This window comes from Diabrotica undecimpunctata, chromosome 2 (genome assembly GCF_040954645.1).
Source record: "Diabrotica undecimpunctata isolate CICGRU chromosome 2, icDiaUnde3, whole genome shotgun sequence".
NCBI classification, from domain to species: Eukaryota; Metazoa; Arthropoda; class Insecta; order Coleoptera; family Chrysomelidae; genus Diabrotica; species Diabrotica undecimpunctata.
Window position 1 is genome coordinate 131,942,156 of NC_092804.1, and position 26,820 is coordinate 131,968,975.

The 26,820-nt window shown below is 31.6% G+C and overlaps 1 protein-coding gene across 1 annotated transcript; it reads right to left on the reverse strand.

Moving 5' to 3' along the window:
* Positions 1 to 3,703: 3,703 nt before the first annotated feature.
* Positions 3,704 to 26,785, reverse strand: LOC140434890 (RING-type E3 ubiquitin-protein ligase PPIL2). The gene is made up of 7 exons (XM_072523503.1): positions 26,069 to 26,785; positions 16,561 to 16,839; positions 11,663 to 11,811; positions 5,733 to 5,884; positions 5,187 to 5,376; positions 4,594 to 4,733; positions 3,704 to 3,885 (listed from the first exon to the last, which is right to left on the reverse strand). The coding sequence occupies exons 1-7, from the start codon at positions 26,628 to 26,630 to the stop codon at positions 3,810 to 3,812; spliced, it is 1,548 nt and encodes a 515-aa protein (XP_072379604.1). The 5' UTR covers positions 26,631 to 26,785; the 3' UTR covers positions 3,704 to 3,809.
* Between the last annotated feature and the right edge of the window lie 35 nt (positions 26,786 to 26,820).

Genomic DNA, 26,820 nt, shown 5'->3' on the forward strand with positions numbered 1-26,820 from the left:
CTAACCCACTGACGGCCGAAATAAAAATATCCTTTGGTTTAAATGCATACATTCTTTAAGTTAGCACAAAATAAGATAAATTACAATACTTTTTCCAACTGTTTCTAAAAAAAGGTTTTTGGCACAATGTATAGTACAATTTTCGTTCGTTTTCTATAATATGTTTGATCTCATCGAACCTAGCATTCGACATACTTCTTTTGGTAATGTGGCCCATATTTCAGCCCGATTTGTTACTTTTATCAAAATCACCTCAGCGTTTTTTTTTTCTTTGGAAGTTGTCTGTTCATATTGTTACGTTTTTCTATGAGTTCGGGGATTAAGTAAAGTAAACGTAGTTTAGCTAACTATTTAACTTACTCAACTACAAAAAAACTCACTAAATAACAAATATCTCATTAATTATTATTGTATATCGATTTATAAAATAAACACTGCTAATCGCATTAAAAGTGTCTATTCAAAGGCCGACGTAGCAGTTTATATAACACGGGCATACATTCTAGAAATAGCCAGCGAAGTCACGGATGCCGAATCAGCGCTATAACACGAGACTCCAGAAAGTTACCGATTAAGAGCTCCAACTACGCTGTGCCAGGGTCATAATTAAGGGTCACATAATATGTTTAATTTACTGTTATACAGATTCTTGGGGAATCAACAGATCTACTATAAGTATATAAACTCTCCATCAACAGCCTTTCAAGGTACTGGTACAGATTAGAAAGTTAAACAAATGCATCTTTTCAAAAAAAAAAAAATATCTTGCCTTTTTCAAAGCATTTATTTTCCATACTCTGTGGCTGAGAAATGTTTCAACTTAACTTGGTGTTTTTATTTCGAAGAAGAAATTGTCATGTAAGAAATATCTAAGATGTAAGACACCGAAGATAAATATTTTCCAAGTCCATAACCCGAAAATGGACTTAAGTAGAGGAGCTCTCGACAGTATATTCGAAGCCCTCTACAGAGCACCCGGAGACAACAGAAGGTGGTTAGACCCTTATTTGTTCCCCCGAGGTGACATGGCGCCCGACAACGTGGTTAAAATCCGAACCCACGACCCAGCTCGAATTCACAGAAGGCAACACACCATTGACTTCAACATAGGTTGAAGTCAAGAGAAGAATGGGGAGAACCACGTAGTGTTAGAAAGCAATACTCTAACACTCCGACATCGAGGCCTTCTGCAGACCTGACGCCTTCGACGTGCAGACACCTTTGACGAGCCAGGCTTATTCGAAGTTACAAGCCCCAGATGCCGATGGAAGTCCCGGAGTAGACCCGCTTATGGCCCCCCTACCGAAAGTGGTTGGACGACCACGTAGGCTTCGGCACACTGGTACTCTACGAAACCCCGTTGGATATGGCAGATGGGATCCGGACGACCGAGAAGAAGACGAGTCGAGTCCGTTGGAGGAGTTGGCACACCGACCGAGGATGGACCTGTAGGAGCTTGAGATGCCGTTATCACCACCGATCTCCCCCTGTCAGTAGTGCAGTGTTGTGTGAATTTCTTTTTGAACATTTTACTTGTATTTTATGCATATTTTCTTGTGTATTTTCACATTTGTATTTTTTAATCAATAAATATTTTTTCCCAGCCGCAGAGTCTCCCTAGGAGGGGGATGTCATCGTATGCAATAGTCTGTGGACTAGTACGCATTTCGATGCGCATCGCCCCGCCTCGAATTTTCCCATTGGCTCTTGACCTGGAAATCCCCATTTATCGCTCGAACAGCGCATATAAATATTGGCGATTTTCAGGTCAGCCAGGTCAGTTCCTCACGGGCTCTCCGAGAGCTTAGTGCTCTCGGGGCTCTGCTTCCTGCATTTATTTTCCATACTCTGTGGCTGAGAAATGTTTCAACTTAACTTGGTGTTTTTATTTCGAAGAAGAAATTGTCATGTAAGAAATATCTAAGATGTAAGACACCGAAGATAAATATTTTCCAAGTCCATAACCCGAAAATGGACTTAAGTAGAGGAGCTCTCGACAGTATATTCGAAGCCCTCTACAGAGCACCCGGAGACAACAGAAGGTGGTTAGACCCTTATTTGTTCCCCCGAGGTTCCTATTTGTCTAATTTGTAAAATTCTTATAAGAGTAGTATATAGGAGATGCCAATCCTCACAATCTTAAGTAAGTTTTTAATTGTAGAATTTCTAAGCTACCGGTTTCGAGGCCTACAATATATGCCCCATCATCAGGCCACAGTACACATTTTGTTTTAACAAAAACTAACAGCTTCTTCTTCGCGTGCCATATCAGAATTATCCACGTTGGCAATCATCATTGCGAACGCTTCTCGATCTTCTGCAATATGGAATAATTGTCCTGCATTTGTTATCTGTGTCCCATTCACAAATGTTTTTTAACCAAGAAACTTGTTTTCTTCCTACACCTCTACGGCCCTCTCTTTTACCTTTAAGGATCAGTTGTAATATTTTATATCGACTTCCTCTTACTATATGTCCCAGATAAGACATTTTTCGATGTTTAACGGTCTTTAGCAGTTCTCTATCTTTGTTGACGCTTCTTAGTACTTCTTCATTAGTTTTGCTTGCTGTCCAAGATACCTTCAGCATTCGTCTATGAACCCACATTTCCAATGCTTCAATTTTGTTCACGATCGATACTTTTAGCGTCCACACTTCTGCACTATACAAAAGTACGGACCAAACATAATACTTAACCATTCTTTGTCTAAACATAACACTTAACCATTCTTTGTCTTAGTTCTAAACTGAGATGATTATTGCAAAGAAATGACTTCATTTTCATAAAAGTAGTTTGGGTCATTGCTATTCTACGTTTTATTTCTATGTCTGGATCTAGTTGGTCCAGCTAAAATTAAACTAACAGCTAAAAACATTAAACAAAAAATGGATACCCAATACAAAACAAAAGTTAAAATTCAAAATTGAATTAATCAAACAAACAACTATATCTTTTACTTAAGATTGTGATGATTTACTTATCTCCTATTCACTAGTATTATGGACTCATATTGGCCACCTTTTCATCATTTCTTATAAGAGTGTTCAAAACCCGTATACATTATGAAATTTTTCTATGACCAAAACGAACTAATTTTTTTACCGTTCAAAAGTTAGGATGAATAGAAATTTCAGTCAAAAATCACAACTCGCCCTGTATATTATTAAACAATGAGAGCGGACACCTTTTATCGGTCATTTGTTATTCCCCATAGGGGCCTCCATGCACCAGTATGTACAGTTCCCCATAACTCACCCTGTAGGTATAGATGAAAGAAACAGCATAACGTAAATTAGTCACTAGTGCATGGATTATTCCAAGGATGGAAGTATTTTCTTAAACAATAGATTGTGATAAATATTTCGGAATAAAACAATTCGCTATCAATATTCAAAACATTATATCTGGTGGTCTGGTAAGTAACATCCTTCAGGGTTTTTTTATATGTGTTGGTATAACAGGAAACTTATGTGCTGTGTTTTCTTTATAGTAGCTTTAACTTCTTCTGACAATACATCCAATTATGTTTGAGAATCGTTTTGATAGCTTTATATCACTTGCATATAGTTGTTCAAAATAGTTACACCACACTTCTACCCTTTCCCCATATATTTGCTACCAATGAGTTGTATTTATATCACGTCCACTTTTTTTGTTTAAACTCACATATGATAATGTACCTTATTGCTACAAATTAATTAAGAATGAATGATATTTATATTATTATCTACGCACATTTTTATTTATTTAAATATTATATACAAAATATTATAAACTTTGCTTATATAAATATAAGACTAATACAATGTTACCAATTATTAAAGTTAAAAGTATTACAAGTTTTTTTCTTCTTCGTGCTAGGTTCTGTCTTTTCTAATTCAGTCCTAAAAATATATTTTTTATTAACTTAATCGAAATATTACTTAACTTAATTCAATTCATTCCAAAAGTAAAACTGTGCCTCATATTCACCCTAACAAATTATTATAATACATCCAGCTTACGTTGATTCTGGTATAATGGAAGGCTTGGTCCCAGAAATATTTGTTAAATGTATAATAGAAATGGTAAGATCAGCCTGTATAAGAATGAAAAGTTTGTCCTAAAAATATCACATTCTCCCCGAACCTGTCTATTAGTTTAATTATATCTATAGTGAATACAGGGAATAAAAATTTGTAACATTTGATGTATGTATATTAAGGATTTCTAGCCGCGAGACCATATCTCCATCGTACTACTCATCCATCTGCCGAATTTATATACTCATAAATTCAAACTTAAAACCGCAGATCCACCTTGGAATTTATACCGATGCGTTGGAAAAATTTATGACTGTAGAGTGGATCGAACCACGAACCTACTAGATTACTCACATGGAAGTGAGTCTGTCAGCCAGTTTCGGGTCGATTAGCATTTGATACCCAACAAAAATGTAGAAGATGGAAACAAAACATTAAAAAACAGGAGGAAATACCGACAGTGTTAATATATATTTTTCAAAAGAATGTAATGGCTTTGATTTACCTCTGTACGTTATTGACTGGATGTACCTTAATTCCTATACCAAAACACAACTACACAAAACTTACCCTTTGTTTCCTTTAGGATTAATATATTTTCCAACGCCAGTTCTGAACACTTTTAGTTCCTTTTGTGCATTTATTTTTGCTCTCGATTTGGCTTCTTCTTCTTTTAATCGGTCTAATTCATCTTGTCTTTCTTTGGATAACTAAAAGTTTTTACATCATATAATTATTAATATTTAGAAAAAAAAAGAGATTTTTGACTTATTTTATATAACTAACGGTGTAGAACGGAACATTTTAATGCTTTCTGATAGGGATTAATGAATGAACATCAGCAAGCTGCAAAACTCTATCCCTCGCCGTAGTACTCACCCATCGGCACACTCGATTCACTTATGAATTCCAATACAAAGCCGCAAATCTACTTTAAATTTTGTATTGCTGCGTTTAATTAAAATAATTCTGACTGGAAAATGGCTCTAAACTGTTTACATTTCAGTGAGTCCGCCAGCCCATACAACCGATTTAGAAGCACAATAACTAAATTATTTAATGTATTTAATAATTGTGCACTCCCACTGTGATATATATTTATGTATCTAGTATTGCTTTTTAGCATTTAAGATTTTCTAAAAATGTTTTTATTGAATATCTACCTGTTCATCAGCTTCATCATAGGGATTACCAAAAATCTGAGCTTTTAGCAGGATTATATCTTCAATGGGTCTATCCTTATTATCAACTTCAATCTTCTCCATTTCATTAAGGGTATCCATGCCTCCTACCACTCGGCCGAAGATAGTGTGTTTGTTATCTAAATGCTTACAAGATCGGTAAGTTATAAAACTGAAACAAAAACGATTTATTATATATATATATATATATATATATATATATATATATATATATATATATATATATATATATATATATATATATATATATATATATACACACATGTGTCTGTGTGTGTATGTCCCAGAAATTATCCAGCTCTGATACTATACAAAGTAGAATACACTAAGAACAGAACTCTTCAAAATGAGTTAATTGTCAATTAATAAACATTTGCCTCTATATACAATTAATTTTGAGTTGTCACACAAATATGTTTCTCTCTTCTAGACATTTATTACGCATATTACTATTTCCGGCATATTTAATAATCTGTATACTAAATTATGTATACATATTTTACTTACAACTGAGATCCATTAGTATTTTTTCCAGAATTTGCCATAGATAACACTCCTCGTCCTGTATGCGATAAATTTGGTCTGATTTCATCTTCGAATTTATTTCCCCATATTGATTTTCCTCCGTTACCGGTATTTGTGGGATCACCTCCTTGAATCTAAAAAATATATGAGAATAGATAAAAACAATAGGGGCAACAACATGCAAGTAAAACGTATTACATAACATTTCGTATGAAATAGGAAGAGAAAATACAATGACAATGAAAATAATCTCCTTAAAGGCAATAAAAGGCAAAAGACAGAGTTGCAAATAATGTAAAGACTCGTTTAAGAATCTGCCACAGCTTGGAACTGAAAATTAGCCCATAAGCTACTTAAAAGCCACAATAAAGTAACGAGATTGCTAATAGTCTCATTAAAGAAGCAGCTAGTATTCGTTTTATGGAAGCAGAACTATTCTGTGATATCCTGAAAAGACCCATCGTAGAAGATATTCGAAAATGGAAAAAAAATCATAGGCAATAATTTTCTACTGGCAATATATTATACTGAAAATATTCTAGGTCAAAGGCCACCAACAAGGTTTTTACAACTTTCAGCTCGCTACTTAAATATATTCTACAGCTTCAGAAAATTGAATTCAGACTAATTACAGGTATTCTCACTGTACAAAGCAACGTTCAGTGTACAGTGCAGATTTTGCAAAAAGTGCAGAAGAAACAGAAAAACATATTTCCTGCAACTTTAGGTAAATTATTCGTCAACGCCATAAATCGCTGAACAGGTCTTTTTAGATCTGGTAAAAAATGTGCCGGAAAATGAGGGATCTAACCCAAAAATCCTGAGGTTGCGTCAATAGTTTGAGGAATCATCACTTACGGGGCAACGATATGAGGAAGTAGAGCCCGTTTAAGCAACATGAAGAACAATCTCCCGAAGCTTCAAAGACTAGCTTGTGTATGCATTGTATGTGCAATCAGAATATGTCCAACCATTGCTCTTGAAGTAATATTTGATCTCACACCTTTACACATACTAGTGGAGAGCGTGAAACAAAGACCATATATAGGATAACCAAAGAAGGAATCATTAGACTCAATTCTTTATATAACTTTGATTGCAGTTAGTATTGGGATATAGCTCAAGACAATACAGGGTGTGTCACAGACATGCCACTTCCGCTTATATCGAAAGTAAACAGCAATTTTGTTATTTTAAATGAAACACCCTGTATATTATTGCATTTTTAGATTCTGCGTAGGATTCTAGGTAAATTTGTATAATGTACCAGTCAAAACTTCATATTTGTTGAGTTATTCATCTTTTTTCAAAAATTTTGACAGATAAAGACAAACTTTTCAAAGTTAATAACTCATCCATTTACAAACATAATGTCTAGAAAACTTTTGCACACAAAGAATAGGTAACGTTCTTTCAGTAATTTATATTGAAATCGAATTGCTAAGTACAGGGTGTTCACAAATGAAACGCAATTTTTTAAACTTCAAACGATATTAAGTCAATAATCTTAAATGAAACACCCTGTATATTATAAGAATCACCCTGATGGAGAGCATATGTACAGAGTGGAACAATAAAATGAAATAAATGATGAAAAGGTTGCTGGTGCGAGCATATATTCATGAATGTTAGGGAAATAAGTCTTCTACTCACAATCCGTTATAGGTTTTTTTCATTAAAGTTGGTAAAAGAGAATTTTCTACCGGTTTTGCTGTTTATAAAGTATATAAACAAATGTGTATATGACAAAACAAACAAACAATTTTTATTTGAGTAGTACAGAGGACTTAATCAATAGTCAGTCAATTATGACAAGTAGATAGAATAAAATAGAAGAGAAATATGTATATGTGCTTTAAATTTATATTAGCTATTAAGATTCCAGAGACCAGCTTCACTCTGATATTAACTGTATGAGTCATTGTTAATAAAATAAAATAATGTAAGATAAATGAATGAAAAAAAAATACTTATTTAAAGTAACTTCAAGACTACTTTCTCCCACAGGGAAATAAAATTCAACCGAAAAATATAATCTTGTCATCTAGATTATCTAATAATCGCATATGTATGTATTTATCCAATACACAAATGGTGTAATAATCATGGCCAAATAGAAATACAACGTGAAATTGTCAGAGCAAGAAAGTTAAGTACACCAGCGGAATAACTTGTGCTCTCCAACGTATTTTCTACACTACCACTAGACTTTCTAATCAATGAGTTACAAAAAATCGGCATAATTCCTGTCTCCCCCATGATATTCCCAAAAATGAGTGCTTCTATGCCGGAGTACAATTAAAGTTCATTCGTTTACCAAGTTCCCATCAGTAAACATGAGCACGTGTTGATATTCGCCGTCTCATTCGTCTAGAGGCTATTAAATATAATTTATTATCTTAAGCGACACAGATTCTCATGTTACAGATTCCAACTTGCCAGAATTTTAAATTCAAATTGTATCGTGTTGATTTTTAAGTTAATATATTGTGTTATATTTATGTTATAGTTATTGTTAAGTTATTTACTGGTCGTGTTATTTTTTAGAGTTAAGTTTAATTGTGATATAATGATTAAATTTCAAGAAATTCTTACACTAACAGTTTCAAAAGTAAATATTTTTAAAATTCATATGATACATACGTCGTACATCAGTACGACCCTGTTTGGCTTACACGTGGTTCTATTGACGATTGGGAATTTGTAAAATGAATAGGGTTTACATTCTTAGTTTTCGAAGATAAATATATATCAGCCTTCATAGTCTAACACTAAGTCATTTACTCTTATTTTTGACAAAACGCCATATAGAATATTCATCTCTCAAGACAGTTTAGTTTGCTATAACTGCTAGAAGTCAGGTCACATTGTATCACAGTGCTCCGAACCATTAGCTCAATTAACCCTCAACCAAGGCAATATAACATCGTTATCCAGCAAAACAAATATATCTTTGCAACACCCAATGCTACAAGCCCTTCTCAATGTGAACAAATACCTATTTCTAATAACCCAGAGATACCGAACAAGTAGATGCATCAAATAAGGAGTCACATAATTAATCAACCAAAACATATCTTTGATGAAATTATTTCACCTGAAGCAGATCCATCTTCAGAACAATGTAACATGTTACCAACACCTAAAGTCCAAGCAAAAGTTAAAAAAACTAAAATTAGTTCAGCAAGCACTTCTGAATGCTCATTATCTCTCTTACTTGAACCTGCTAAAAACTTCATAGAAAATCACTCTCCACCTTTCGCTCTAAACTTTGACCAACTTAACATGTTACTAATGAATATCACTGGATCAACAGATCCTATAAGCACGAATCAAGAATGTCCGATATGCTCACTCAAGTTTACCCCCATTTAAAGGAAAGATCCATAAAACGCAAATTCACGTTCTTAAGGAAAAAAATCTATAATTACCTTAATAATGAGGCATCGGACTGGGAAAGTGACACATCTCAGTTAAGCCAACATTAAGATTCAATTATTTCAATAATAAGCCCTGTGCCCCAAAACCTTAGGTACTACGAGAGAATCCGATTATATAGTTCTAACATTCAGTTCCAGTAGTTCTAACAGTATTTCAAACGAATTCCAATCACTATTTACCTTGGACTATCGAACAGCTCAGTTATTACAGCATTCTTCTTCTTAGTCGTTGACCTGATGCAGGTATCGTGATATCATCATCATATCATTAGCTAAATTTCCCAATGTTCCTCCACGTTTTTCTATCTTCTGCCATTCTTGCACATTCTGACAATGGAGCGCCAATGGTAGCAACAATATGGTCCGTGTTTCGTGTGGGAGATCTACCTCTATTTCTTTTGACTTCTACTTTTCCCTGGATGGTAAGTTTTTCAAGACCATTTCTTCGAAGCACATGTCCAAATAGCTTATTATTTGTTCTGATATTTGTGTTCTTAGTCTTTTCTTTATGTTTAGCTGGTCCAGTATGGATTCATTTGTTCTTCGGGCCACCCATGGTATTATCAGCATTCGTCTCCAGCAGTACATCTCAAATACATCTATGTTCTTTTTGTCTTTCTCAGTAAGGGTCCAGCATTCCGATGCATAAGTGAAAACTGGAAAAACTAGACTTCTTACTAGTCTCATTTTTGTATCGGTAATTATTTCATGGCTTTTCCAAATTTTTGTTACTTTTGCCATAGCGCTTTTTGCGATTGCTGACCGCCGCTTTATTTCTTCAGTACAGCCTCCTTTGTTGGTTATTAATCAGCCCAGATACACAAATTTATCTACAACAGCGATATTATTTATCATGACCAGATGATTTTGATTGTTGTTAGCTCTGTCAATTATCATGATTCTCGTGCATTATGTTACAGCATTAAGTATATACAATAAACTAGTCCCATTGTTTTTAAAGTCAAACTAAATTCAATCCTAAATCAACAATACAATGACTGGATTAAAATTTATACAGATGCATCCAAAGGTGAACTTGGCGTTGGAGCAGCAGTGGTAGCCCCAAATGACCGTTTTGAATTTAAACTTCCTCTAAATTCCAACATCTATATTGCAGAACTATTTGCTTTGTTTAAAGCTATCAAACATGTAAATATTAAAAACATCCCTTGTTGTCTAGTCCTTTCCGACTCTCAGCGCAGTCAAAGCTATGCAAAATGTATACCCTAAACATCCCATTGAGAAAATGATCAAGGCCGAACTAATGGAAGCTCAAGAAAATTTCAGAAGAATCCACTTCCTGTGGATACCATCTGATATAGGTATAGAAGGGAATGAACAAGCAGATACTAGTGCGCGTAACGGTAGCACCAATGACGCATCAGAAACAGAGTGTTGCAGTGTCTCTAGCGATCTAAAAGCTTATTTCAAAAATAATGTGTTAAGTGCGTGGAATCGGGAGTGGATGATTCCAGTTCTAGATTTAGAACAATCAAAAGTAACATTTTTTCAATGAAGTCCACTGCCAGAAGTAGAAGATCGTAAATTATTATTACACGTCTACGACGTGGACACTGTAGGTATACTCACGCCTGTCTCTTCTCAAATAGTGAAACTCCAAAATACAAAACATGCAATACAGTAGAAAGTATTATATTATAATAATATGTAAATCAAAGACATTCTTACAATTTTCCAACTAACCTGAAAGTATTACTCGATAAAAATTTTGTTACTTAAAATGTATAAACATGTTACACACAAAATTTAACTTAAATTTGATTAAAATTAATTTAAATTTAGTTGATTAATTGTTACAAATGTTTAATTGTTTACAAATTGTAATTAATTGTTAAAATGATTGATTGCTACAAATGTTTAATTTAATATTGTTACAAATATTACAGGAATGTCGCTAATAACCTTCGGGTGGATGCGACTTTGTCTTTTTTAAATAAAAAAAAAATCAAAGTGGTTAAATGCTACAGGTTGAACCATGATACTATGACTAACAAGATAGGATCTTCCCGTAGCACAAAATCGGTCGTGTTCGCGCATGCCGTCATTGGAGAGTAGAATTTGAATTCTTGTTAAAGTTAAATGGGATTTTTATGCATTCTGTGATAAAATTATTCAATTAGCAAAATAATAATATTAAATAAAGGTTTAATAATTACAGTAATCGTACACAAATGGATATCTCCAAACTATTTATTAAAGATTATTTATTGACACATACAAAAAACTGACATTACGAACGTGCAACTCTCCAATTACGTCACGACTTATGCGCAATATCTTATCTTCTTAATCATAGTATCATGGGTTGAACTATTACAAATGTTCTAAACATTCTAGTCAGTTCAGTCTACACTTATTAATAAGTCTACGTTGTGTATTGTTCAATAAAATTATTGATAATACACGTTCTTTTAATCATAATTAGAGTTTTAAAAAATTAGTCTTTCTTACCATAAAATTTCTTATGGATCGATGAAATTTAGTCCCATTGTAATATCCATTTTCGCAATGCTTCATAAAATTTTCGCACGTTTTTGGAACCATATCACAGTGTAATTCTAGATTCAGCATACCCAAGTTTGTGACAAGTCTAACATATCCTAAAATGATACGTTAAGATATTTAATTTTATCAAAGAATGATTTAGTAAATTGGATAGAAGTTTGCACTTACAAGTAACAGTAAAAAAATTGTCATGGAACATTGTTATTAATAGTTACTATATTGCTAATATGTTGCTTTCAAAAAAAGTTTTAGTATAAACGATCTAAAACTAAATGCCATGTATGAAGACCGATAACTAATTAAGCGATGATCAGTGGGCCTCAAACAGTGGCTTTAAAATTTAATAATTCCATTTACTTGAAAAGTAAATGATTTAATTTTCTATATTTTATATACAGTAAAAATTTTGGATTTTGTTCTATTAAAGGCAAATTAACTGAATATATTATTTATATGTAATTTATTAAACACGATAAAATTTATTTTATTAATGTCATTTTAAATATAGTAATCACTCCATAATCATAAGTAATAATCAATTGAAAAGTTACAATTTTGAGAGGACACAATTTTACTTTTTGATGTGCGGGGGTGGTTAGTATAAGCTTAAGTTCAAGTTTGTGGGTCGCCACCCATGTCCCCTCGCCGCTATCTTGGAAAAAGAGGACCAAGGGTTTTCAAGCTGTATCTCGTAAATTAGCAACCCTACATTAAATTTTATACAACATAATTTGTAGGAAATTAAATTTTCTACAACTTTATTTGTATTACTTTATTCGTAAAATTGAAAATAAAAATGTTATATACAAAAATAACCAAAAATTTTTCAACAAATTTTTTTTGGGCCTTATACCTATTTTTCTTTCCATTTTACAATAAAATGGCATCAGAGCAATATTACAGAGAACTTTTTATAGAGTAATTTTTACTACAAATTTGTTAAATTTCATAAATTTTTCTGGATTTTACAGCGCTCCGAAGTTGACCGGGTTCTTGAATACACGCCATCTTGAAATAAGGGGTTCAAAGGGTTTTCGCGCCGTATCTCGTAAACTAGCAACCCTACAGAAAATTGTATTTAACATTATTTGTAGAAAATTAAATTGTCTATAATTTTATTTGTATTATTTTTTATCGTAAAATGCAAAATAAAAAAATTATTAACAAAAATAACTAAAAATTTTTGAGCAAATTTTCTTTTGGACCTTATAACTTTTTTTTTGGTCATTTTACAACAAAAAGACGTGAGAGCAATATTATAGAAGGTTTTCAACGAATAATTTTCACTACAAATGTGTTCATTTTCATTAATTTCTGTGGGTTTTACAGCACTCCCGAAGTTGACTGGGTTCTTGAATATTCATAAGAATACGATAAAAACGAACCATTAGGCTTTTTATTATTTATTTTTTTATTCATATAATTTATTATTTTGTTAACATTCCTATGTTTATTAGTCTATCATCGACCTTTTTTTTATTTTCCATTTAATGGTTAAAAGTAATAAAAATAAATTGTAGTCAATTTAATTTGCTACAAATAATGTCTGATAAATTTTTTTGTAGGGTCGCTAGTTTACGAGATACAGCGTGAAAACCCTTTCTCCTTATTTTTCTAAGACGGCGGCCGAGGGACCAGGATGGTGATCCCACAAACTTGAACTTAAATTTATACTTACCCTCCACAGTGTAGCTATAACAACCAAGCAATACCTAATTAACCTAATAACAACTTAGCCAAGCTGGAAGAAATGATGCAAAAACTCATGGAGCAAATGGGCACAATGCTCAATTTGCTTACTACTATCATTAATAAGATCGCTTAATGGCTTCACAACCAAAATATAAAATAGTAGTCTGGAACGCAAATGCCCTTTATCAACGGGCTAAAGAACTCAAAACATTCATACTTAATCAAAATATTGATATAATTTTAATTTCCGAGACTCAATTTACAGACAAACACTACATGCGGATTCCCAGCTACAAGTTGTATCATACAAGACACCCAGACGGTAGATTTCACGGAGGAAGCGCCATAATTATACGTGATTCTATTAAACACTCCGAAAGGGAAAAATATAACATAATCTGCAAGCAACCAGCTTAACAACTGAGGAAGCACACGGTCCAATAAAAATATCTGCCTTATACTGCCCACCTAAACATGCCGTTAAAAAAGAACATTTCCTAGAATATTTCAACACTCTAGGGAACAAATTCATTGCAGGTGGAGATTATAATTCAAAAATCCGATGTGGAGCTCTAGACAAACAACACCAAGAGGCAGAGAATTAGCTAAAGCAATGTTAGAAAATAACCTGCAACAAATCTCTACTGGCGAACCAACTTATTGGCCGTCTGACTTAAATAAAATACCTGATGCCTTTGATTTCTGCATCACAAAAGGTATCGATACCAAAAAATGTAAAGCTGAATCATGCTTCGATTTATCATCAAGTCACTCACCGTTTATAATAACAATCTTCGAAAAAATCTTAAACAAAGTACATCAACCAACTTTGCATAACACCAAGACTAACTGGTCCAAATTTAGAGAAAAACTAGACAGCCTGATCTCACTAAATCTGTCCCTGAAAAATGAACTCCAACTAGAATCAGCTGTAGGTAACCTAACAAAAAGCATACAAATTGCTGCATGGTATGCAATTCCCAACAATTAAACAAAAAATTTCAGAAAAACGACAATTACGTAAAAATTGGCAACAGTCAAGAACGGCAGAAAATAAGAAAAAACTTAACAAAGCAACAAAGGAATTAAAGGAATTAATCCATGAAGAAGAAAACCATGGAATTCAAGAATATCTGGAAAATTTAACACCGACTGAAGCTACAGATTAGTCACTCTGGAAAGCCACGAAAAAACTCAAACGGCCACAACAGCATAACCCACCAATCAAAGATGAAGCAAACACCTGGGCTAGGAACGACAACGAAAAAGCTGATCTTTTTGGCAAGCACCTTCAAAAAGTATTCACGCCATACCCTTCTACAGTATCTAAAGAGGAAGAAACAGAACTAACCAGATTCCTAAAAGCACCGTTTCAAATGCATGTGCCCCACACGAAATTTACAGTCAACCAAGTAAAACAAACAATAAATGAAGTCAACATCAAAAAAGCCCCTGGATTTGACTTAATCTCTGGCAAGATTCTAAAAGAAGTCTCGGGTAAGTGCATAAAACTAATAACCTTTATATTTAATGCAATCCTGCGCGTAAACTACTTCCCTAGTTCATGGAAAGTGGCACAAATCATAATGATCCTTAAAGACAATTTTGAAGATGAACTGCTAAATGAAGACATTACTGAACTTTTTGAAGTTAAAGATGTTTGAGCTAACCTTATATAATATTTTAGTGATATGGAAAACCTGAGATTAAACATGTATTATTTTTTTATTCGTTATTAAATTTTTCTTTACATAATTTAATTTATTCCTGCCACCACAAATTGTATAATCAAAAGAAATATTAAAACATTATTGTGATTTCTTTAACAATTAATTAAATATTGGTGTATTCCGAAATAAATTTTACATTTATCTTACAGATAAATAACCGAAACATAATTTGACGTGAAAAGACGGGTGCATTTTATTTTATAAATAAATGTCTATCCTTCAGATAACTATCTGTTAGATAGGACAATATTTATCTGGAGGTGAAAAGACCGACCTTTCATGCAAGAAGTTAATTATTTTAAAAATTTAATTTTTAATTCTTTTAAAAATTTTGTTGATCCTAAAAAATTGGCTGCGAATTTGGTAATCGGTAAAAATTAAAATACAAAACTCGAGCTTTCCCAACAAATAAATTGCCAAACTAGAATTACGCTGGTTTTATACGTAGGTCGATTTCATAAGACGACTTTACGCAAAAAGTTCAGCGCAGCGACTCTCCAAAAGTGACTTATTTGTTAGGAAAGTTGTACAACAGAATGTCGTCCTAGTCTTAAAAAAGAGGAAGACAGAAAAAATTAAGTGGGATGATTGTAGATGCAATTAATTGGATCCCCCGTCGCGTGGTGACGGGCAAAATCACTAGTTTTGTATAAATGTCCAAACTTCATCCAGGATATGGTTGTTATGGAACTACTCGGATAGTTGTAATTTAAAAAACCAGTAGTTTTTTCGAATGTCGGGTTCTAGTAATATGTATCTTGTGCATTTTGTCAAACAGAAATATCTGTATTATTTAGACCATTTTTGATATAAATTATCATTGGCCATATTTATTCTCTCACCCTAATGTTAATAAGGGTGTAATATCTTCTCTCAATCTTCTCATCTTTCTTTAGCTGCTTTGTTAACTTGTTCATTGTATGTGGTGCATGAGTGTGCTTTTATACAGACAAAAATTTGTTTTTAAATTTCTTGCATTTGAGAGAGCAAATTTTTCATATGTAAGGATTGATATATGCGGAGTTGATTTGCAAATGTAACTGTAGACTATTTAAAACTGAACGGAAATCAGAAAAAGAGTATGTAGTATGTACTATTATAAATTCTATAGCTTTCATAATCGCAAAAACTTCTGCTTTAAAAATTGATGTTTTTTTTTACTCAATTTAAATGTGCGTTGTACTTGCAGTGGGACAATAAAAGCCGCACCTGGACCATAACAATCTTTTGATGCATCTATGTGAAAGGCAGTATACATTTGTTATTTGTTTAATATCTGATTATTTCATTATTAAGATATGTTAATTTTTAAATTAGAATATCTAGGTATAATCACCAGAATGTTTAACAATAAAACATCTATGTTAACTTTAAATTGTTTACATTTATCACAAAAAAAAATGATGGCTAACATTTTCTTACCTTTTTTCTTTACTCGTTCATATCTAACTTCATCTTCGTGAATTATGGCTGCTTCACCCTCAAGTTTTGGAGCCATGGTTGTAGATGTGAAGCTAGCAGCCACTGCACCTGTAGAATAGTGAGCTGCATTGAATTTGTCAGCTTTCTCTGTATTTGCTTTCTTGTTCACTTCTATCGTTGGTGGTTTGTAATCTTTATTTAGTTCATCTAGGGTATACTTTGTTTCTGGATTTATTTTTTTTAATCTGGCTTGTGGATCAGACTTATCTGCAATTTCCTCTAAAAGAAATATAAAAATAAACACTTTTGTTGTAAATATCATTTTTTTTTTTGTAAATACAAGTTTGTAAACTACAGTTTAAATAAACCGATACAACTAAGTATCGAAGAACTCCGCAGAATTCTTGAACGTAACATAACTAGCAGTACTAGGATTTTTCCTTCAAGAAGTATCGCATAGACATAAGGAGAAACAGATAAACGACATGATTTCTCTAAGGGTATGTAAAATCCTTAATAAAATGCCAAGTGGTTCCTTCAATATACTTACTAGACCTTAACTCACGTTATCTAGAATTATTAGAAACAATAATAAAGGGAGTTACTCAAAAATAAGGAGTCAAATTGACATTTTTTTTCTTTCATTCTTTATGCCCTATAAGAACATCGGATGTTGCTGTCGTCTATCCATCTTTTACCCATTTCTTCCAGTCTTCCGATCTCCAGCGTACGCTATTTCCTTCATCTGTTGGAATGTGTTCTCTATCTTCATTTGGATTTCCTGGATTTCTTCGATCCACCCCTTCCTAGGCCTACCACTTCTTCTCTTCTTTTCTGTCTTTTGGCCTCTAATCCATTCTAGTTATGTCACCATACCAGCTCCTTTTCTCTATTTGTTCGTTCGTATTCCCAGCTATTTTTCCCAGTTGCTTTATTTCTACTGTATTTATGGTATTTTATTTATAACGCATGTCTTGCTTGCATATAGAAGTGTGAGTTCATTATAGACCTGCAATTTTGATTCCTGTCTGACTATAATGGAAGAATAGCGATATGCAGGGATAACTTAGTAACTGTATCTTGCATCTCATTGTACCACCAATGTATAAAAGTATGTATAAATCAATTGGCGGTACTTCTCTAACGTAACTACATTTTGACTTGAATGATGGGTAATAACTACATATTAAACTTGTGATGTATCTCGTTTATTGGTTACTTATATACACGCGGAATAGCGTATCGATGACATTGCTTAATATATTAATTGCAGCTTACAAGTAACTATAATTACATCTCAGATAAATGAACTATTATGATTTACTAACGAAATATTATTCTGAACTGAACAACTGAACCCAATTGCCCGTGTGTTTACTATATTTACAACAATGCCCTGTCCATAACTGGTTATCTATAAAGCCTCCTTTGAAATAAAAAACATGTTTTTTCCAGAAAACTATTTTATTTTATTCGACATAGTCTCCTTTTAGCTCAATACAATGATTCCAGCGATTTTCCAACTTCTTTATGCCATCCGAATAATATGATTCTGGAAGCTCCACGAAATAGGCGTTTGTTTCGTCAATTATCTCTTCGTTCGAGCTGAATTTTGTATTTACCAGCCATCTCTTCAGATTTGGGAACACATAATAATAACACATAATAATTTTCTTCTGTATATGGGGCCGTTTCTCACTGCACTATGCCTTTGCAATCCCAAAATATATTGGCCATAACCTTTCCGACCCATTGGCCACTCTTGGCCGCTTCGGAGCACTTTTGCCGGCTTCAGTCACTGCCGTGCGTTCATTCTGTTCTCTGGTGTATAGTAGTTGATCCAGGTTTCATCAATGGTTACCAAGCGATACCAAAAGTCCGACGGATTGCGTTTCATAAGGTCCAAACACTGCTGAGAAGTAGTCACACGATCATGTTGTTGGTTAATGGTCAGCAGACGCGGCATCCATCGTCAGGATCATTTGTTCATATTCAAAACTTCGTTCAAAATATGACTAGTGCGCTCTTTACTAGTTCTTGTTACATCTGCCAATTCACGCACATTTACTTCACGAGGTTACTTATCAGACCAACAGATACCCCAATTAGTTGTTGCATCTTTCCCTGGTTGTCCTCTATAAGTACCACGTCATCCGGGTATAGTACCTAATCCTTTTATCTTAACTGGTGTTAGATATGTGTAATGTATTGTTGTCTTCAAGTTGTTTGTTCTTTTTATATGTTTAAATAGTTTATCCATAATTATTACAAATAAAATTGTGCTTAGACTATCACCCTGTTTTATTCCCTTAGTACTGATGTACTGTTCAATCATTTTATATGGAGCTGCTAAAGATACACAAATAAAAAATATGTCAAAACATTGAAGACTAGAAGACAAGTATTTCTCGAACAAATGCGATATTAGTCATTTGTTAAGGCAAACTAAAAGCAATGCCATCAAATTGTCATCCATTGTTTCTGAATGAGCATATTCCCAGATGCTATTATCAGATTCAAGTTTAGCTTGGGAACAAAAACATTGATCCAACTGATTGGTGAAGAACTAGACTTGAAGGATTGCATTACACTGCAATGAAGTCCAGCACCACAAGAACTCTTGCAAATGATATTTTGCAACTGCAAAAAAGGATGCATTGCATCATGTGATTGCCTATAAGTTGACCTTTTTTACAACTCAACTTGTAGTGGATGTTCTGATCGTGATTACCAAAATAGTGCTTCAATAACAGATGAAGTAGGGCAAGAAGATGAAAAACTGATAGTGATTATGTGGATGAACAACCTTAAATTATATATATATATATATATATATATATATATATATATATATATATGTATATATATATATATATATATATATATATATATATATATATATATATATATTGTTATGATGTGTTTTTTGTTTGAATGATGAGCAATGAGTATTTTTAATAATATAGGGTTTTTATCGCGGTTCTCAAAGAATTAGTTTGTAAATACTTTTTTAAATTATCTTTATTATAACTATTATGAAACACACATATATATCTAACCTAGCCAATGTAAATTTAAAATAAACTATCTTTAAATTGATGTTCTTATAAAACTAATTAAATTCTATAGACAATGTTAAATTTAAAAAAAACTATCTTCAAAATTGAAATTGTTATAACACTAACTAAATTACATTAACAAAATTTTGTACCTTTCTTTCACTGAATGCCTAAATGAACTGTTTTCCACTATATATATTCTAATCACCACTGAATGTCTTCGTACTTCGGTTATCCTTGTTTTTGTGAAATTTCTTTTTCCAATTATCAGCTTCTACCAATTTAAGATATATTTTTCTTCACCAGCATTTATATACCACCAAGCAAACCAGCAAACACCATTTATATTTATTCTTCTTTTCAATATACCAATATCCAATTATTATAAGTTGATTTATACTAATCTCCAATCATAATATAATTTTAATTCCTTCCAATGTCCATCCAATATTCTTCTAATATACTTTTATAATCTTCAATAATTATTTGTGTATAATTATAAATGTGCATTAAATATATGCATAATTTTTAATCTTCATTTAACTCACTATATTAAACAATTGGACTATCTCCAACTAACTTTCATATTTCTTATTAAACTGCTTGACTGACTTACTAAAACTGTGAACAATTGACTTCACTAACTAATCTACTAACTTTCATAATAAACTGCTTGACTTCTGACTAAAAACTGCCATCTTGAATCCAAATCACGGGTATTTATATCTTTTTGGATATTCTAGAACCATCTGGTAAGAGATCATGTTCCAATTTGTTCCATTACTTCTATATAGATGTTCTCGAAAAAAATATCTGTTCCATCCACCGACATAATCATTATTCCAGAATGTTCGACCGTAAACAATGGTCACACTCTGCACTCTGGAGAATTCGTTAATGTTCCATTGATAATTTTGTTGACATTTAGGCTTTCTTTCACTGAATGCCTAAATGAACTGTTTTCCACTATATAGATTCTAATCACCACTGAATGTCTTCGTACTTCATTTCCTGTCTTCGCAGCTTCTATTCCTTCGAACACAATTTACCTGTCTGTTATAGTTAGGTCGCTCTGTATTTCTTCTATTGTTAAAATCTTGTTTATTATTATTAGTACTGTTATTAAAATGTTATTTATTATAATTACTGTTATTATTATTAAAATTTTGTAAATTATTACCATATCTATAATTATTATATGATTGTCTATATTGTTGATTATCATTTTTATTATATTGAAAGTTATTATTGTTTTTTCTGTTGTTATTATTACTTGTCATATTGCCTCTTTGTATTCTTTGAATAAAATTAATAAAACTATCAATTGTTTGAATATTTTGTACAGTTACTGTTTGCACAATATCAGCATCAAAATGTCTAGATACATTTAAGACTGTTTCTTCCTCTCTAAGTGGTGGTTCTAAATATTTTGCAACTGTTATCAGTTTTAATGCATAATCTACCATATTTGATTTTAAATTGTGATTATACTTTCCAAAATATAGAATTTCTCTAAACTTTGCTTGCTCTAATTCACCCCAATAATAATTTAAAAATTTATTTTCAAATGTTTGAAAGTTATCTAAATCATTTTCAATACTAGCAAACCAAGTTGCTGCATTGTCATTTAATGTCATTCTAATATAATCTTTAATATCATTAATATTATTCACAAATCTTAATTTATGTTTTAAACTATTTATGTATACTCTAGGATGCAAATTTTTTATATTACCAGAGAATTTAATCCCAGTCTCATTTGTTAAATTTAAGTAAGGTCTCCCTATGTCTCTCATTTGTTAAATATCATCTATTCTCTGTTCCACATTTCTTATTTGATTACTATTTATTTGGATATTTTGTTGTATATCGTCTAATTTTTCTTCTGTGTTTCTCCTGTCTTCGTTAATTTTTACTTCTAAGTTACATTTCTGTAACTCTATTTTCTGTTCTATATCTATTTTATTATCTTGAATAATCCTCTTTACTTCTGTCCTCTCATTGTCTATCCTTTTCTTGTAGTCATTCCGTATACTTTTTATTTCATTTGCAACTTTTTTCTCTGCAGCTTCAAGTTTTTTATCCATTTGTTTTTCCATTTGTTTTACAATTTTATTATTATTATCTTCTATTTTCTTTTCTAATTTTCTATAATTCTCTTCCAATTTCTGTTCCATTTTTTTCATGTCTTCTTTGACTTCTTGTGAATTCTGTTCCATTTTGTGTTCTATTTTTTTCGTATTCTCTTCCATTGTCTTGTTCATCTGCATCATTAATGACATCAAAGCTGCCATATTGACATTTTCCTCTCTTTCTGGATTCATTTCTGTAGTATCTTGTGGAACTTGAACTAAACTCTCCTCTTGTATAGGTTGTGTTTCTACTTCCAAATCTTCTTCATTCTTTTTGCTTCTTGTACCTGATTCACTGACTCCTTCATCCATAGACGGAGCTGGTGGTGGTACTTGGAGTTCTGGTAGTAACTCTTCCGTTGGCTGAGGTCCATCTCCACGAAGGGAACTTACGTCTAATACGTCGGGCATTTCTATAGAAACGTCCAACTTGATTGGGACCCAATCTTCCCTCAATATAAACTTTTTGAGGTGGATTACCAAGTAATCAGGAAATGATGACAACCTAGTTGTTTTTCTTGCCGTGACATTCTCTTGAACAGCCGAACTATAAAAATTGTTTATAAGTTCTGGTTCGCTAAAAGATTCTAAACATGAGATAAACCGAATTTTCGGACGAACAATTGCGTCTGGTTCTAGCCGTTTGCCTTGTTTTTCTACTTCTACTTTTCGGGCTTCGTATGCAGATACCTCGTCTTTGTTATGGACCGCATCCAATGGTATAGATAAAGACAAAATAAGTTCAGATCGTGTTAAATATTTAACTTTTTTACTAGAACCACACTGAAATCTTTCCTCAACTTGGAATTTAAAGCAGTCTCCAGGGTTTAGGTGTGTCGAGTCTTTTGAATTTCTTTCTAATAGTGATAAAATATGAAGTAAAAATTCTTGAGCATCCTGTTGTTTCTTCGTTGAAAATTCGGGATGTCCTTTTCCGACGAGATTTTTAAACATTTGGGAACGAAATAGTACAAGGCAAGAAAATGTGAGTAGAAGTCATAGTAGGGAAAGACATAGGACATCAGATCCAAGTGGTCAGATACAATCTGACAATTCTAATAATCAAAATTTTGTGCAGTAAACTTTCTGAATTACAAGTTAGGCCATTGCTATTATGAAAAACCTTCTGAATTTATTTCTTTAGATGAAGAGAAAATTATTGAATCTATTAATTTAATTTATATAAATGCTTTGGCCAAAAATAAAATAATTAAGATTATGATAGATACTGGTTCAGAAAGTACTTTAGTCTCGGAGAATTTTATTTTTAATACATTAAAATTATCAGATATAATAAAGATTCCAAAAATTAAAATTGTTGGTGCAAATAATAAGAAGTTGGGTGAAATTGATAAACTAGCCAATTTTAAAATTAATATTCTTAATAAAGAAATTAATATGCAAGGATTTATTGTCAAGGATTTATGTGTTGATATATTAATGGGAAATGATGAATTGGAAAAGAAGAAAGTAAAGATAGATTTAAAAAAAAAATGGTAACTTTGGAAGGGCAAATAATTAAATTTATGAAGAAAGATGAGGTAGAAGAAGGAATAAGAGTTGATAGGATATTATTAAAAGAAAATAATGATGTTTATGAAGAAGAAATGTATTTTGATGATAGGGAAATGTCCCAAAAGAATGTAAAGAATAATTATTGTAGTGAATATTTAAGGAATGGAAATTTTAAGCAGATGGATGCCTACGAGGCGGAGTGCGTAAAATTGGAAGCAAGGAATAATGAGTACATAATGAAGAATAATTTTATTTGTAAAGAAGAAGATATGATAAAAGTTTTAAATTGCCCTGAAGAATATAAATCAATAGTCATTTCCATATTGCAGCAACACAAGGGACTTGTCAATAAAGAAAATAGAATTGCACAAAATTATATCCATAGTATAAAAGTTAAAGAAGAAAAAGATTTTAAAACAAAATCATACCCAATACCATATAAATACAGAGAAGAAGTAAACAAAACAATTAATAATATGTTAGAAGATGGGATCATTGAGAAGGCAGACACACGTTTTATTAACCCCATAGTAGTAGTACGAAAAAGATCAGGTGAAATCAGGTTATGTTTGGATGCAAGGAATATTAACAAGATTACTGAAAAGCAATTTGGCGCCCAACGTGGGGCTCTCTATTTAAAAGAATTAGTTTGGGAAGATAAGTGCTCTCATATAATTAAATTAATTATCAGTAGAAAGAAAAAGTATAGATTTTAATTTTAATTATATTTGAACAAGTAAAGTCTCAAAATGTTTCAGTGAAAAAAAGGTACAAAATTTTGTTAATATAATTTAGTTAGTGTTATAACAATTTCAATTTTGAAGATAGTTTGTTTAAATTTAACATTGTCTATAGAATTTAATTAGTTTTATAAGAACATCAATTTAAAGATAGTTTATTTTAAATTTACATTGGCTAGGTTAGATATATATGTGTGTTTCATAATAGTTATAATAAAGATAATTTAAAAAAGTACTTACAAACTAATTCTTTGAGAACCGCGATAAAAACCCTATATTATTAAAAATACTCATTGCTCATCATTCAAACAAAAAAAAACACATCATAACAATATATATATATATATATATATATATATATATATATATATATATATATATATATATATATATATATATATATGTTAACTGAATTTGTTTTTTATTCATTTATATATGACATAGAACATTGTAGATTACACTCAATACATGAACAACATTATATTATTCCTTTCTAATTTTCCAATTTTAGATTGTTTACATTTAAGGGATGAAAATGTGTAAAATTTTTATAAATTTAACATAGTAAAATGATAATGGGTTAATATAAATCATGTATCAAATTGTATAAATGTGCTTGTAAATGAATTTTTCAATTTTTTAGTAATAAGGGATGATTTTTGAGGGTTGTGGAAAATATTCCCGTTAAACGCAATACAAAAATTAGTTTTATATACATAAATTATGACAAAATCAATAAAATGTTTTTCAATGTTTAAATGGACAAGAGAAGCTTTATAGGGCTTTATAAATCAAAAAGGCTTGACAAATCATAAGTATTATCTTAAGTATCATAAAACCTTAATTGTAAACCTGTAAATGTTTTATAACCTATTAAATGCACCAAGTTATAATTTTATTGAGATTCTGCAATAAGGGGTAGTTTTTACCCCTCATAGCCTAAGATCCCACTGCAGGATCACTACATTCATAACGTAGTTAATCAAACTCACATCTTTACATACATTTAAAATTAGGAGAATACATTGACAATGGATTGCCAGTCAAAAAGTGGATGCCATATTTTTAATTCAATTAAGTAATAGTAATAAATTTTTGACAAAAATTTTATTTCCTTCATTTATTTAAATTTTTTAAATAAAATACGCTACTCATGAAGTGGGATGCATATTTTTTATATCAAATTAAAGTTAATTTTTTTCTTAATATGATGATATAAGTTTGTCTGAGAAAAAATTGTCAAAAATTAGGGCTGTCAGCCCTAATTTTTGACACAAAAATGCACACATCTCATTGATAATGACTACCTCAGTACATTTAGACCAATGACTACTCATTTTTTAACCAGTGCTGCCTGAAAATTGTTCAGAATTTATTAATTTGACATTATCTCAAAAAAAAAACTGTACATAACTTGTATACTTCTATGCATACTATTTAGCCAAAAATTAGTTCACAATGTTAATTCTCATAACATGCATTCTAGAATTAATTACTGTTACTTTGCGTTTACTTTTACATATTTATTGAAGTAATATTTGATAATTTTTGCTTTGTCATGTATTGAATACCATTTTTAATTAGTTAAGTCAAATAAAATAATTAGATGCCTAACCAAATTTACATTGTCAATATAATTTATAAAAAATGACATGTCATGTAGATAAAATGGTGGTTGATTAAATTGCAGACATCTGATATTTAAAATTCAAATTCGTAGCCTCCTCTAATAATGATTTTTTATAGGTCTACACTAGTTTTGTGAATTAACCACAAATTTTTATTTGCAATTTTGTATAATTTAGTGTGCAGTTTCATTAAATATACTCAATAATACACTAGTCTGAACAAAAAAGACAATTTTTTCAGTACACAAGAATTACCAGGTCATACAACTATTAAAAAACAACAAATTTCATGATTTTTTTTACAAAAAAATTTCTGTACTTAAATTTTCTAAAAAGTGTATAAACCATTTTAATTATGTGTCTATGATTTAATATTCTTAATTAAAATATTAGAATTAAGTACAATAATGATCTAATTAGAGATAGGTACATACCTTCTGTTTCAACCCTTAAATTTTGTTTGACGTGATGAAATTTTGAAATATCAAATTTTGATAAATTATTGGGATCTTGAAGTACAATGATATCTTTTCTCTCAAATGGTTGATCAGTAATTAAATCCTTCCAATTGCGGTTCTTAATATTCAACTGCTCAATAGCCTCCATTAAGAACACATTTCCAGTTGTGGCAATAGCAGCAATATGTGAACTTTTGGTAAATGGTTTGAATAAGACAGGACATTCAAAGACACCCTCACTTTTTCTGTGAAAATTCAGCTGTATTAAAGATTTGAAATCCAGTGATTTACCACTTACAGGATTGATTTTAAATTTCTTTAAGAATGGAATTAGTGCTTCTAAATCGAAAATATTTCCATCTAAATCGCAATAAGGAATCTCATAGGGCTGTAAGGATAGACAACAGTGGTCAAATGGAAGCCTTCTAAAATTCTCTCCCTCTTTTGATGTATGGCCAGCTTTTTTTCCACCATAAAGGGTAGTCCATTCTGTGTACGTAATGTACATTTTATCCTTTTGGTGTTGTCTTTTCCCCATTTTAACAAAACTTTTTCAAATTCAACAAACAAAATAATCGTACGAAATTCTCCAAATATTTACGTTTTAGGTTAGGTTTTTCTCCTCAATGTCATAACAATTCAAGAAGCACCATAAGAAAAAGAAATATCTCCAAATGGATTGGAATGTACATGACTGTGACCAATATATAATACTTAATTGTTATATT